Genomic DNA, 15325 nt, shown 5'->3' with positions numbered 1-15325 from the left:
GTGAGGTAGCCACAGGTCTGCATTGAATGGTGTTTATATAAGTACAAGCCAGCCTGCCGAGTTCGAGGAAGAAATGTAGTGATGGCATATGGTTTGTGCGACAAGCTGTCCACAGGACTTAAAAATGCAAGCAAGACTCATTTTCAATGAGAAGAGTAAGCATTTAAGCATTTGCTTGGCAATAAACAGAATTGCTACACTGAGTTTGCTTTGAAAAGACTGGAAAATGTTGACTTTCAACAAAGGCTTTATGTGTAGCGCTGAGATCAATGCAGCACAATACCTCCTGTTGTCCTAAATTGGCAACTTTAATTTTAATTTTACTGTATCCACTTGTAATTTATGAAAGAGATAGCACAAAAGGTAACAAGTTTTAGTGATTTTGTTATTAAAATATTTTGTGAAAGAGGCTTAAAAAAGCAGTCAAAATAACTTTAATCTAAAACAATTCTGTCTGAACAGCATCTTTTGTCAAGCTCCGAATTTGAAGGATATTATCTGAACAAAATCAAAATTACTTACTTGATCTCTTTTACATAGGGAACACTGAGCATTTCTTTGCTGCCAAAAATATGAAACCATAGGTTCCTCATCTCCTCCCCTTCATCCACCAGCAGGTCTAAATTGCAATCTTTGTCAATGACTGAAACCAAGTTGGCTAGAAGTGGAGTCACGACTGCTTGTATTTTCCTCCACAGTGTGTGTCTGTAAGAAGTAATTATGTCAGCAGAAACCCACTTAACCCCTGGTGTCACAAACAACAAAATATTTTCTGAATGCAACATGTCATTATAAACTAAATTTATTACTGACTGGTGGCCTATTGACTCCTTTTCAAGAAGACACCATAACTGTAATATAAGAAACCAATAGAATAAATGAGAAGCTTACACAAATGTTCCTCCCTCTTGAAGGGCACTGACATTAGAAGCTTGATTTAGGACCCAGTCTTTTGGCTGACTGAGGATGTTAGCCTCATACTCTTTCAACAAGGAGTAGAGATGCTTCCTCACATGATCTGCAAATATACCTAAAAAGCAAAAATATTTTTCTCACATCTTTTAAGGACAATATAATTTCTGTTTTACAAACGGTTACCCATTTTTCAAATCAAATCAAATCAAATTTTATTTGTATAGAACCTTTCAGCAACAAGGCATTTCAAAGTGCTTTACATAAAAATGTTCATCATAAAAACAGAAGTTATAGAACACACAGTCAACAACATTACATTTTGCACATCAGATTATTGATTAATGTTTCATGATTAGATTTCAAAATCAACTCTAAACAGCTGAGTTTTTAGTCTAGATTTAAAGGAACTCAGTGTTTCAGCTGTTTTGCAGTTTTCTGTAAGTTGGTTCCAGATTTGTGGTGCATAGAAGCTGAACACTGCTTCTCCATCTTTGTTTCTGGAGAAGCAACAGAACCAGAAAACCAGGAAGGTTGATACAACAACAGCAGATCTTTAATGTATTGTGGTACTAAGCCATTCACTGATTTATAAACTAACAACAGAATTTTAAAGTCTATTCTCTGAGCTACAGGGAGCCAGTGTAGGGACTTTAAAACTGGTGTGATGTGCTCTAACTTCCTGGTTTTAGTGAGAACGCGAGCAGCAACGTTCTGGATCAGTTGCAGCTGGAGGATTGATTTTTTTGGGCAGACCTGTGAAGACGCTGTTTACTTGTGTAAGTAATCAATGCGACTAAAGATAAACGCATAGATGAGTTTCTCTGGATCCTGCTGAGACATTAGTCCTCTAATCCTGGAAATGTTCTTCAGGTGATAGAAGGCCAACTTTGTAACTCTTGATACAGAAAGAGTATTATTGTTGGCTAATTTGGAACATATCCCTTGTAAAATAAACATCTAATCAAAGTGGGACTTTCTGCTTAGAGACAAGGGGTAAATGGACTGAATTTATGTATCACTTTTTTACTCATACTGACCAGTCAAAGTGAATTACACTACAACCACTTTCACCCAATCACACTCACAAACGCACGCACATTCCTACAACAAAACTCAGCTCAATAGGCAGCTTGCAGTTAAGTGCCTTGTCCACAGGTGCATTGACAAATGACAGGCACCCCCAACTCTTCAATTACAAGACATAATACCACAGATACTGATATTTTCCATGATTTAAATACCTTGGACCAGGAGATTTTATAACTGGCCAACATCAGTAAAGATTTGTACTTACTTTAAGCCAAAATGTATTATTTTTAATAATGGGTAGAAGTAAAAACAATAAAAAAGCCATGACTATTTCCAAAAGAGTTTCTTACTTTCCTCCAGAAGTGTTAGCAAGTTCTCAACTCTCCTTGTGCTCAGCTCCCCACTGTCAACAACATCTCGAAGCATCCCCACGGCAGTCTGAACACAGGTCTTCACTAGATCCGTTGTATCAAAAACATCTCCCATTGCCTGAACAAAAAAAAAAACAAGTAAACTATTTTTATTGGATAGTTTTTAAATACTAAAAGTACAGAATTAAGTAACAATGAGAAAAAAAAAAAATTATTTGTAGTGCTCTTTTAATATTCTGAAGGGCTACAGTAATAATAGTATAACGAGTAGAAGTATAAATGTATGAATGAAGTGAATGAAGAAATGTCAGGCAGGTTAAATTATTTACTTATAACTTACCTTAAATTTACTATTCAGAGTTCAAATAATTTAAGTCTTTGTGAGTTGCTATTTGTTTTTTTTTTGTTTGTCTCATCCTCCTGTTATACAACTTCAACCTCTCTCAGATTAGTACAGTGTTTATTTGCCATGTAAACTGACTTTCATCTTGACCATTCTTCCAAATTTGTGCAAGAGTGGAGAATTTCACTTACCGCATTGTTGTCATTTTGGGGTTGTCCAAACTGATCTTCAGTCTTCATGGCTGGATGAAAGAAAATAAGAGGTGTATTTATTAGGCTAAAATAAACGGTATAATACTTAGCTAAGTAATAGTAATATAACTTACCCTCAGGTGGGTTTTCAAAGAGATCACTAATGCGCAGATTTTTCAAGGAATGAACATCAGAAACAAACTCGCTTGATCTTCTGAGATCATCAATGTGAACAGATTTCCAAGGACCTAAAAATAACGTCTTCCAATTAGTATATTTACAGTATTTTTTCATTTATTTTTGAATAGTACTACATGCAAATTTATTGTACAAAATGTGCTTTGAAAAATTTTGTAACAGTGTTTTAGTGTGTTTTGGGGGAGGCAGCTTATAAAATTGTTGATGACATGAAATAGTTCGTAACTGTGTATGAGATCACGACTAACCGCCTTGAAATCCAATATGGGAGGTCCCCCCTTCCATTCGAGAAAGTTTTGTGACAAAGTACACAAATGTGTTTGTGTCATCAGTCCTGAGGTCCTTTTTTATTTCATTGATGCAGGAGTACCTGAGAAGTGCAAAGATTATTTACAAGTGTAACAAAAAAGCAAAAAAATATGATGTGATTGTGGGATGTCTTCACTTACTTGGCTGAGGAGAGAATATTTCTTTTTTGAAAGTCATCATCAAACTCAGTTTGGACAATGAGCACATTGTTCTTTTGTGCTGAGCAAAGAAATTCCCTAATGCCAAGATATTTTTATAATGGATGTTATAGCATATAGTACAATTTATAAAGATCACTTGACAATTTTTCCATAAAAGTTTAAAAAAAACTTTTTTTACTCTTATACTTTCTACTCAATGGATCTACTTGTTTTGTTGAATAAAATTTTGCATCTAAGATGATTAAAAGATACACACCTGATTGTTTTGAGGAAAGAGTATTCTGTTTCAAATTGCAGCAGAAATAGCAGCTTGACAGCATCACATTTTATCTCATTTTGCAGTTGTTCAGCATCTGCTGCAGTTAGCAGCCTGGAAAATGTTGTCACCTAAAATAAATAGAAAATGAAAGCAATAGCAATTATGTAATTAACTTTATTGGCTGTGAAAAATATGTGAAATGTAAAAAGAATAATTTCAAATGTTACAACATTATAGATATTGAATTAAAACTTCATATTAGTACCATTTTGTAAGAGGAGATTTCAAATTTTTTGCTACACCCCAGATTTCCCTCAATAAAACAATTTATCATTGACAATAAAATTATTTACTTGATGTAAATATCTGGAAAATAAACAAGTTGAACTAATTGACCAAAACTACAAGTGCACACAAGGCATGATACATCTTCTCCATTATTCAACAAGCTAGATGTGCCTCTAATGACTTTGGGCAGAGGTGCCCAAGGCGGTTCTCAAGGGCCGGCATCTTGCATGTTTTAGTTCTTTCCCTGGTGGTAGTAACAACCTTTTCATCATGTCAATGTTCTTCTTAGATCTTCTAATGAGCCATCATTTGATCCAGGTGCGTTAAACCCAGGAGAGAAACATGCAGGATGCCGGTCCTCGAGAACCAACTTTGGACACCACTGATCTAATGTCAGTAAAAAAACTCATGGCTCTACACTTTTGAAAGCCTTACAGCAAAAAGCCCGTAAGGTCTCAAAAGGCTGAAGTAAGGTTGAGAATAATGTAGATACACAAAGAAATGCAAATTTTGATTCAAAGTTAGAATGAACTACGACACAAATAAAATTTTATGAAATTGAAGAAAAACCTTACCTCAGTGAATGACACTTGTGAATGTTCAGACCTCTGTTTTATGTGATATGCAATGTAGTCTCCCAGAGACCTGTGCTTGTCCTCTTTGACATATTCCTTCATCCAATGGTCTCTTTCATCATCAGGGAGTTTAGATTTGTCCAAACGAACAACTGAGTCTGGGGTTGCGCAGTTGAGCATAACAGTTTTGACTTTATTCAGAGTGACTTGATCATCTGGTTCAATATCTTTATTCTTGGTTACTTGAAGGACAACAGAGGAGCATGTGTCTGAATGGTAGCCAATGAAAACATCTCCTGGAATGTATGTCTTGGTTGTGGAGAAGTCAAGTTCTATTGAGACAAATTTGCTAACCCAGGTCTGTATTTGTTCTGCAATGTCCCGCTGTTCCATTTTGAGGACAGTGTTGATGTCCAGGCAGTGTTTCTCCAGTCGGTTAATGAGTGGAATTGGAAACTGCTCATAAACAACTTCCTTTTCTTCAATGACAATGAGCCTGAACTTTGGATGAACTCTGCATTTCACACGATGCGTCCCTAATCCAAGGTCAACGTACTTCTGACCCCCTAGGGTCACATAGTACTGGTTGAGTGCATCATACAGACTTTCATACAGATTCTGTAGGTTTAGAAGCACAACTGTCTGTCCGGTCTCCATGCAAACTTTTACACGATTGATGTTTCTACAAATCTGCATGTACTCCTGGTCCTTTGGGAAGCTGGACCCAAAGATGATCTCTGGATGGACTTGACGAGACAAAAATATCTGTTGAAGTATCTGGAGTGCTGCATAGTTTTTAGTAAGGATTAAAAGATACCGATTTTCCTCCATTTGGCAAGCTGGGAAAATACTTTCTTCGATCATGCTAATGGTACTGGTGTTTGTACTGGAAAAGTCATGCTGGAGTTCTCTGGAGAAAATGTCAATCACCTTAACATCATCTTTTCCACTGAAGTTTCTCAGAACTGCTCCAGCGATTTGATCGACAGTGGGACACTCATTTGAGGTCTTTGTGATGGAAAATACCGTCTTTATAAGACTATAAAAGTCCCGTAGACCAAAAAAGCCTTTGCCCTCTTTGCATACTGTTATATATGCTTTTGCAAAGGGCTGAAAGAGATGCTTTATCTTCTCAAGGATGTTTCTTTCAGATGCACAAATTCCTTCAGCACTTTTGATGAGTTCTGTCTCGCTTAAATCTCCACGGGACACAAAAATCCCACGATTCATTTTGGCAGGGTCCAATGCCCAGTTGGAAATCCCAATAAAACCAACCCTCTGATGAGGCTGTGGCTTTTCATCAACACATCCTTCTTCCAGTAATGGGTGTAGTGTTTTCAATGGCATTTTCGGGGAATCCTCAGCTAACCCTATTTCATCAAGAACGACCACAGAGATGTATTCATCCAGATTTTTGCTCTCTTGAAATCGGGCACATTGTTTAAACGTGTGGATGATTCCTTCAGGGGTTGAATGGGGACTGCACTGGAAAGACACCAGATGTATCTGCTTAAGTCTCTTAAACAGGTCTGAGTGTGATGTGGGGCCTTGCATAGCATCTGCAACCAGGGTTTTAGATAGTGATTTGGAGCTCCCTGGTTTCCCAACAATGAATAAGGGGATTCTTAGCTCAACACAAAGGACCATCATAAAGAAGTTCTCTTTCAAAGCTTCATTTCTGGCTATTGTCTTTCCCAAGGGTACACCACTTAGTAGAAGCTCCTGCATGTGTTGGATTTCCTGCTGTATTCTCTGTGGTTTGTACTCAGGTGTAAGAAGTTGACCAATAATTTTCTGATACTGGTCTTTGCTCTCCAAGCAGGACTGATAGCAAACTCCGGTTGCCATCAAGAGTGACCAGGTCACTCTGTCACTAGCAGGAGAAAAGTTTGGTTTGTTTCTATTTTTGGTTTGTTGCTGCATTGAATCTTTGAGATTTTTGGCAAACATGGAGTGATTCTTGTAGAACCACACAAATACCTGCATGCAACGTTCAACATCTCTCAGACTGACAAAACTACATTCATCCTTCTTCTCCCTCATGAACTGTTGTGATGATGATAACATGTTACATATCATTGGAATGTGCCGTTCCTCAATCTCATTGGCTTTTACCTGCCTTTGCACGATTTGTTTGATATACATTTGTTCTGCTGAATCACTGAGTTGCCCAAAATCCCACACAAGAGGCATCAAGCTAGGTGGTAACACATGGACACGATACACAAGCTGGCGAAGAGGAATGGAGCCCAACTTTTCTTGTGTTTCTTGAGCATGGACTCTGTAGCCCAATCCTGATGCCTCAAGCCTCGCAATCATTTCAGGTGTATGTTTTCTGTATGGGTTGCATGCAGCAATAATCTGTAGCCCTGTCTGAGTGCTAAGGCTTTTTCCCTGAACTGAATGATCACAAATGATTTCTTTGATGCTGCTTATGGCTTCTGTGGTGTTTGCCTCATCAAAGAAAAGAACTGAGTCAAATTCATGATTCTCTTTGTTGGTTTTTGCAAGAGCTTCTGCTTCAACCACTTTATCATGAATTATTCTAGACGTTGTCCCTCCATGAACCTTGACCAGTTTCATGTTCTCTGCTGCCGCTCCACATCTTCGCAGTTCACACATGAACTTTATGAGTCTTGTCTTACCACATCCTGTCTCACCCATTATTATAACTGGGATGCCACACCTAAATCGCATGTGTATTGCCATCATTTTGAGGATATTGTCTGTGGTCAGTTCGTAAGTTTCATCAGGATCAGTTGGCCATTTGATCCCAAGTACACTACACAGATGCTCAATCTTGTCTGCTCTAGGCAGCTGATCAAAATCCACATTAAAAGGGACTCTTTGATGAAGTAGCCCCCTGTACAGCTCTTGAGTCATGATGTTTTCCTTTATTACTTTTCCTGTTGACGGATTTATAGCATCAACTCCTCTCCGGTCATTAAGTCTCAGATGAAATCCAATGAACGTCATGGATGTATGGTCATCATTAAAAAATATGTATGGATGAGGTTCAGCTTCCCACCTTTTTCGAATGAGGAATGGAGCCAAATCTTTTTCATTTACTCCAGTCAGGTCAGTTTGTTTTTTTCCAAGGCTCTCATCAGTGATACATAATGACGGTGTTGCAAAGTCTTTGGACATCAAGATCATAAACTCAACCACAAAGTTTTTGAACCCTTGAAGAGTGTCTCCTACAAACTCAACATTGCAGAAGACTGAATTTTCACAGGCTTGCAACTGAAGATTAAGAAACGACACAAAGTTACAAAGTTCTGCCCATGAAGGATCCAGGACACCACAGTAGAACAAGAATATCTGAAGACAATGTGAATGAGAGCCTTCAATTCCCTTGTAAGTAAACTTATCAAGATTCTCATTATTGTGAAAACGTGTGAGATATTGGTATGGTCTCTGAAAAGCTTCACTCCCAAAATACTCATCATCCATAAGAGGGTCATCGTTGTCAGTGGAAAAATTTTCCTCCTTTTGCTTTTCCAATGCCATGACTTCTTTAGGAGGTCGACAGAACACTTTTGGGAAAACGTCAGGGATTGCAAAGTTTTCCTTTTGTCCCTAAAGGTACAGAAACAAAAGGACTTAAGTGAACATCTAGGCCTGTCACGATAGCAAATTTTGCTGAGCGATTAATTGTCTCAAAAAATTATTGCGATAAACGATAATATTGTCTGAAGACCTTTTTACACTGATTTAATGGAAATGACGTAATAATGCATGTGATTTCCTACCAAAGATAAATACACTTTATTTTCAAAAGAATATTTAACACTGCAACTGATAAACAAAACAACCAAAAACAAAATGGATTCTCAGTCTCCATTAACAAAAAATGTACTTGATAAAAACTAAACATAAAGCCAAAGTGGAAATAAATACTGCATTCAATCTAAAGACTGCAGATTATGAAGTGTGTATACTATGTTGCCCTTCAGTAATAATTAGATTTAAATAGAGAAGATGGGCACATCGACTACCTGATGCAATAGTTCACACTACATGATTTTTTGCTCCTATTTTTCCCCTTACAACAATCTTAAAACGTTGATCTTTCTAAGATTGTGTGGTGTGTTACGTTAGATCCTCGCTGCCGCTCCGATCTAAATCAGGGATTTTTCCCGACTGGGATCTTAACGCAGCCTGTTGAATGTGACAGGCAGCCAATCAGAAAGCGCGGATTCTCCTCGTGTTTTCTGAGGGGAAATTACGTCGGGGAATCCCAAACAGCTGACACAGCGCAACCTGAAGTCCAGCCGACGTGGAAACAACATTAATGTTTATTCAACATGCAAAGAATATAGAAATGACAAGAGGAGGAGTTGGAGCGAAATTGCTACCGCAGTTGATAAACCCGGTAACTTTTCAGCTGTTCTTCGTTAACGTGACGTAAATAGGTTCTAATGATTTTCATTCAGTCAGGACTTTACGCTGACACTAGCCACATGCATTGCAGGTAGATTGTAGTAAAGCATTGATTAATGCCTGGTTTTAAAATTAGTTCACTGAACTTGCAGCCATTATTTTGTGCCCATTGTTGGACACCACACGGCAGGAACGAACCCGATCGAACCGTTACATCTAGGATTTCTGTCGGCTAATGTGTGATCTGTCAGGTTTTAAAAATGGGCCGACAATCGGCTGACAGCTCTAAAATCGTGTCGTCTGCGCTGGGCTTTACACTAAGGAAATGAGGAAGGGAGGAGTCAGTGGAGAGCACCGGAGTTGAGCCTTTTTTCATTCGGTGTCATTAACAGAAAGAGAAAAAGGCCGAAGAGACGATAATGCCGATAATTGAAATGACGTCGATAGTTTTAATTTATCGTACGATTAATCGATTTATCGTTTATCGCGACAGGCCTATGAACATCAATTCAAATACTTTCATTCAGTGAATTACATAAGTTACAATAGCTATGTTTCACTCTTCTTAAAGCTAACACTTCCAAATACAGCAGCTACTAAACAGTTGAAACCAAATATGATCATATACTGTTTAAAAACATATTTTTTTACTTAGTTTTTGACATGAAAGCAAATTAAACTTTCTATTTTGGGTAAATGTAGTAGACAGGAATGTATACTTTTTTTTTTTTACTGTCTGAGCATATTACATCTAACACAACACTTCGCACAGAACTATGTCGAAATAGTTCAACCAGGGCCTGGTGTCGAGTTCAGCAGGAGGATAGCTCTCTGTGAACAAAATTCATTGCACATCTACAGCAATGAGAGTCGATATGGCACTTCGGATGAAGTATGTCAAAGCCTTTAAGGGCAACAAAGGCAATGAAGAAAATCTGTGTGAGCAGGGGTAAAAAGGTGTGAATGCCAGGTGACCCACAACCCGACTCAATTACACAGGGTCTTAAGACGTAATTGGGCCAAAATTCTAGCAAACTCTTGTAAAATGCTTGAGAAAGTATTCCAAAAGGTATAATCCTAATCATACAGGTACACCAAAAAAAATTTAATCTGGTTGTTTTTCTGGCAATAATCCAATACTTTAGCAATCCTAACTGACCTAAACCGAAAAATGTGAATGAAAATATCTGATTTAACTGTATTAATTATTCTTTTCCTGTGGCCAAAATAATTGGAAAGATGCTGGATAAAATAGAAATAACCATGAAAATTAACCAACCTAATGATCATCACGTTTTTAAGACATACTAGACAACTTACCAATCTTGTGCCACATCTGGCCTGATCATTTGTGGTTTCTGTTAATTCCATGATATAGAGGTGGTTATGGGTACAATGCCACATTTGCCCATCTGAATCCATCAAGTATCGTAAAAAGAACAACTTGAAAAGGAATTCATCCAGGCCTTTCTGTACCTGAGATTAACATTTTGTAAAGAAAGCAACACTTTTTGAGTCAAAAACCAAGTCAAAATTAAAAGAAATCAGATTAATGCTGATCATCGAGTACAGGTACATATAAAAAGAAATTTATGTCATGAAAAAGTTAAATATTTGTGTCACTTATTTCAGAAAGTGAAACTCACATATTCATTATATATAATATTGTATATATTTCAAATATTTCAAGACTGCTGACTTGACAAATCTCCAGAAGACGGTCGCTGATATGTCCACAGAGTCTTGTATCCAAGCACATTCATAAAGAACACTTAACGAATATGCACCTACTACACACAGACAAATCCTACATATGGGCTACAATTGTTGCTTTGTTCAAGTCTGGACCATTGCTCAGTGGTCCAAAATCCTTAGAAGTAAAGTTTGCATATAATTTAGAATTCAAGGTCCCAGAGTGTTGAGGAAGACTGGATAGGCAAACACTCAATGTTGCTTGAAGTTCAGTGTGAAGTTTCCACACACAGTGATGGTTTGGGGTGTCATGTCATCTGCTGTTTCTGGTCCAAAAGGTTTTCTGAAGTCCATAGTCAATGCAGTATTCTACCAAGATTTTTGAAGCACTTTTTTTCTTCGGATATCTTAATTGATATGCTGGTTTTATTTCCCAGTAGGACTGGGCATCTGCTCACTCTACCAATGGTGCCAAATGCTGGTCCACTAACCATGGTGTTCCTGTTCTTTACTGGCTAACAAACTGGCTTGGCCCAAACTCCATAGAAAATCTATGAGGTATAGTTAAGAAGATGCCAAGAGACATCAGACCCAACAACGCAGATAACTTGATGGCCATCATCTTCGTTGACAGCCTTCAAGTCATCTGCATTGACATCCGCCAACCTCTACCAAGTTATGATGAGGTTCTCTCGTGTGCCTTCAAGTCAATGCAGATGATTTGCAGGCATTTGACCCACATTGGCGAGTGAAATGGAAACCCAGCAATTCATAGTAAGCCATCGACACCAAATCGAAAGAAAATAGGATTCAGAGATTTCACCATAAGTATAATGAATCTGAGTTTCACTTTCTAAAATAAGTAACTAAAAATGTGCCATTTTTCACAACATTCCTAATTTTTCTGATGTACACGTATGTATAACGCTCCTTACCGATGATGTTACATCAAGGTGAAAAACCTTAATATCCATTTGTGCTGGAGTTTCGTACAAAGACTGGAGAACTTGGTGGTCATCAATGGTATGTTCAGTGAGGCGAATGCACTTTTTAAAAGAAGTACCTTCTCCAACATATCTTTCCAGTTTTTCATACAGCCTTTGGACATATAGAGACTTCCCTAAAAAATGGAAAAAAAACTATTTATTATATGGCTGACTAAAATCATGACATCAACAGTAACAGGGAACAAAGATCACCTTATCCACAATTATGAATTGGTCGATTTTACATGTAAAACTTACCAACTCCAGCACGGTGTGATGAGACAATGCCAACAGTATGGCCCCCTTTAAACATAGCGCCCTTCAGATCTGAGGAGGGAGAAAAATGTCTGGACAAATATTGCTGGATCTTCCACAATGGCTCTTGAGGAACAAAGTCTCTTTTGAACTGACTAAATGCAGTTGGAACATAAGTGTGTTCCCTTTCAGAGCTACAATAGATCACAAGCCTGTAATCATGGTGTTTAAAGTGAGTGCTCAGTCTCTGAAAACATTTCTCCATCGCACAGCTGACATCATATGCAAGTTGATCTGCCCAAATCATTGTGTAAACTTTCTGGCCAATATCCCCTGGTGTGAGACATCGCCTCAGGAATAGCTCTACTTGCTCGTAGGATGTTGATGGGGTACACAAGAGAACCTCGTCATAACTTGGTAGAGGTTCATATTCACTGTTCCTGTACAAGCATATACTTGAAGTTAGAACCTGGTCATGTGGACAGATTAGTAGATTTGGTTGCTTTGCAATGAGACCTTTTGGGAGAGTCCTTCTTAGGGAAGAATCCTTATTTTCACAGAGTACCGGTTCTTCTGATTCATCCTTTTCTGGGTCAGCCATCATTTTAAATAAATGTCCCAAACTCCGTATGTCCAAAATGTCATGGAAAAACATTCTGTCATTCCCAATATAGTCTCTCCACAAGTCTTCTAGTTCTCTTAAACCAAAAGTCTGGTCTCCATTTTCTACTGCATCCTCATGTGTTAAATGGCTAAAGCAGACTGAAAATTTGTCATCATTTTTGTTAAGGATTTCACCATGCTCAAATCGGTTGGAGAGCATCTGCCAAGGTCCCCAAATATCTGAAGCTAAGCAGTTAGGTTTTATGAAAGAGAGCATCATCAGTACTTGCTCATCTATTTCTGTATTTACATTTGCAGGACTCAGGACACTGCATAGATGGAATATTTGTTCTGCTGTGAAAAAATTTAAGTAGTAGTGATCAGATCGGATTTCGTCCATGAATTTTTGCCAGTCACCAATAAACAACTCCATCTTCCTGGACAGTTCTATGAGTTGTTCAACCAGATTTCCATTTATTTTAATAGTAATGGTCTTGCAAAAGTTGATTTCCATGATGATGCATGGATCACTTTGACCTTTGCAATAGATCTTTGCTTCCCAGCATCTGAAAAGTGGATTCCCTGCTGTATGAAGATCTACAAATGCTTTGGCAAGTCTCTGGACATTTTCAAACACCTAAATATAAAGAACACGTGTTATAGCAAAACATATGTGAAAATCATAGATTATACAAAAATTTATACAAATTTAATTTCAAAAAGTTAAATTCCTGATCACAAAATTATAAAAATATGAAATTCATGGAATGCACCTCAGTGAAACGCTCCACTTCAGTCTGATTTTGTTGCTTTTTTCCTGACATGAGCATGAGCTTGTTTTGTAGCTCTTTCAGATCCTCATAAGTATGTGTCAAGCTTTGACCTTGTCCATCTTCAATCTGGAGTTTCAGGGAAGACTCCAAATTCAACTGTAGAAGAAAAATTTTAATAATGAAATGAAGCAAATTTGGTTTATTGTACAAAGCCACAGATAAGATGAAAAGTTTTTGTAGATTAAAAAGATATTGCTGTCACCTCAGATTGACTACTGTATTATATACCAACTGGGGATGCAAACAATTAATCAACTTACTTACTTGATATCCGAAAGCAGCAGATGCTGCTCCCTACAGTGCTGTCTGATATCATACATCTGAAAATTATCTAATCAATATCCTCTACATATAACCCAAGTAATTAAGATACTTTTTCAATAATCTTTTAATATACGTATATAAAATTATAAATGACATCACTTGTTACTACTTATGGTTGAAGTACTAAAGTTTCTTTAGTATTTAAAAAAATCTTAGATATTTTCATACCACCTATAAATACACTTATTTGAATGTATTTGCATACAACACTAACAGCAAAGAATGATAATGATTTACCCGTTTCTGATTTTGGGCCCTGATAGTATACATTCCTCTCTCATTAATGGATGTAGCCAAGGACAAAGAAGAAAATTCAACAGATCCATGTGTTTCTCTGACGGTTTTCAACCAATCCAGATGACGAACTGTATCTGCCTGAAACAAGAAAACCATTCAGGGAGTTAATCAAATCTTATGACGTTTACAGATATTTATATGTATTAAATGACAAATATATTAAAATAAATAAAACATCTTACATCTTCTTTTATCATCTCTTTGAATCATCTCCAGTCAGAAAATGACTCATTGGTAGAATAAAATAACTTGAAATGTAAACATACCAGGGGTCCAAATAATTTTGGACTTTACTGCAAGAACAACCTCTAAATGAAGATGTTTTCAAACTATTTTGTTTATATCTTGTTGGGATGCACTCACGGTCTGACGACAGTTAATTCTCAATACATCATCAAAGTTGGATCTGGCTTCCAAAAATTTGTTCCTAATATCTTTACAAATTGATGTGGATACATTAGAATGTTTTAACTAATTAAGAAAACAAGAGTGAAAATATTTTGAGTTCTATCCTGTTCCCTGTCTATTTATATTGTCCAAATCAGTGCCACTAACCACTTTTTACAACCCATTGTTTGTTTTGAAAACTGTTTTTCTTCTCATGGTTAATTCCAACCAAGAAATTATGGCTCATTTAGTCACAGTTTATAAATGTAATTAAGAATGTGTCAAGAAATTGTATATTGTATGTAATCCATTCACAATCATTTTACAATTTACAACTGTTCTGTTACAATAGTTTCAAAAAATAAGAAATATCTAAGATTACCAGTTTTTTTGGTACGTTTTTGTCATTCTCAAGAGCTTTCCATAGGGTTGGCAGAGAATCCAAGAGATTTTGAAAACTGGAGTCCTGTTTCAACCCATAAAGCAGTGATGAATAACCAAGAACAGCATCATGAAAACAGGCCACTCGATCCACATCTAGATCATTCTCTCCAGCAGAAATGGATGCCAGGTCAACAAAAACTTTCAGCTCATTGATATCTGCAAAAAGAAGTTTATTTTAGCAACTAGGAAATGTGACATTTTTTGCAACAAAATGTTAAATCTACTGTACCTTCAAGTTCCTTTTTGACCCACTTAATAAAATTTTCACTTTGACTGAGCACTTGAAGACACTTCTTGCGTTGATCTGTTATGTCTTTCAGAACATCTTTTGCACGGACAAAGCTTGAATCAATGTAGTTCAAATTCTTTGTCTTGGAGTTGTCGTCATTCTGAAAAACATAAATTATATAAATTCACAAGGTGAAGTCATGTATTGGGAACAGTACAGGATTTGAAAAGTAATGGGAACAGTTTTAGAACAT

At 37.1% G+C, this 15325-nt stretch overlaps 1 protein-coding gene across 2 annotated transcripts in view; it reads right to left on the bottom strand.

Moving 5' to 3' along the window:
- LOC116726134 (E3 ubiquitin-protein ligase rnf213-alpha-like) overlaps positions 1-15325 on the bottom strand; it is a 61207-nt gene that overhangs the window by 19206 nt on the left and 26676 nt on the right. For both annotated transcript variants that reach the window (XM_032572687.1, XM_032572688.1), the window contains exons 26-41: positions 15073-15232; positions 14782-14999; positions 13953-14090; positions 13332-13487; positions 11959-13195; positions 11650-11834; positions 10343-10498; positions 4640-8218; positions 3774-3904; positions 3497-3592; positions 3296-3417; positions 2984-3097; positions 2850-2899; positions 2295-2433; positions 892-1030; positions 523-705 (exon numbers count right to left, since the gene is read on the bottom strand). In XM_032572687.1, the coding sequence (XP_032428578.1) occupies positions 523-705; positions 892-1030; positions 2295-2433; positions 2850-2899; positions 2984-3097; positions 3296-3417; positions 3497-3592; positions 3774-3904; positions 4640-8218; positions 10343-10498; positions 11650-11834; positions 11959-13195; positions 13332-13487; positions 13953-14090; positions 14782-14999; positions 15073-15232 (6803 nt within the window). The remainder of the gene's footprint in view (positions 1-522; positions 706-891; positions 1031-2294; positions 2434-2849; positions 2900-2983; positions 3098-3295; positions 3418-3496; positions 3593-3773; positions 3905-4639; positions 8219-10342; positions 10499-11649; positions 11835-11958; positions 13196-13331; positions 13488-13952; positions 14091-14781; positions 15000-15072; positions 15233-15325) is intronic.

This window comes from Xiphophorus hellerii, chromosome 9 (genome assembly GCF_003331165.1).
Source record: "Xiphophorus hellerii strain 12219 chromosome 9, Xiphophorus_hellerii-4.1, whole genome shotgun sequence".
Classification (NCBI taxonomy): domain Eukaryota; kingdom Metazoa; phylum Chordata; class Actinopteri; order Cyprinodontiformes; family Poeciliidae; genus Xiphophorus; species Xiphophorus hellerii.
Note: the sequence above shows the minus strand (reverse complement) of the source record. Positions and strands in the feature narration are given on the sequence as shown.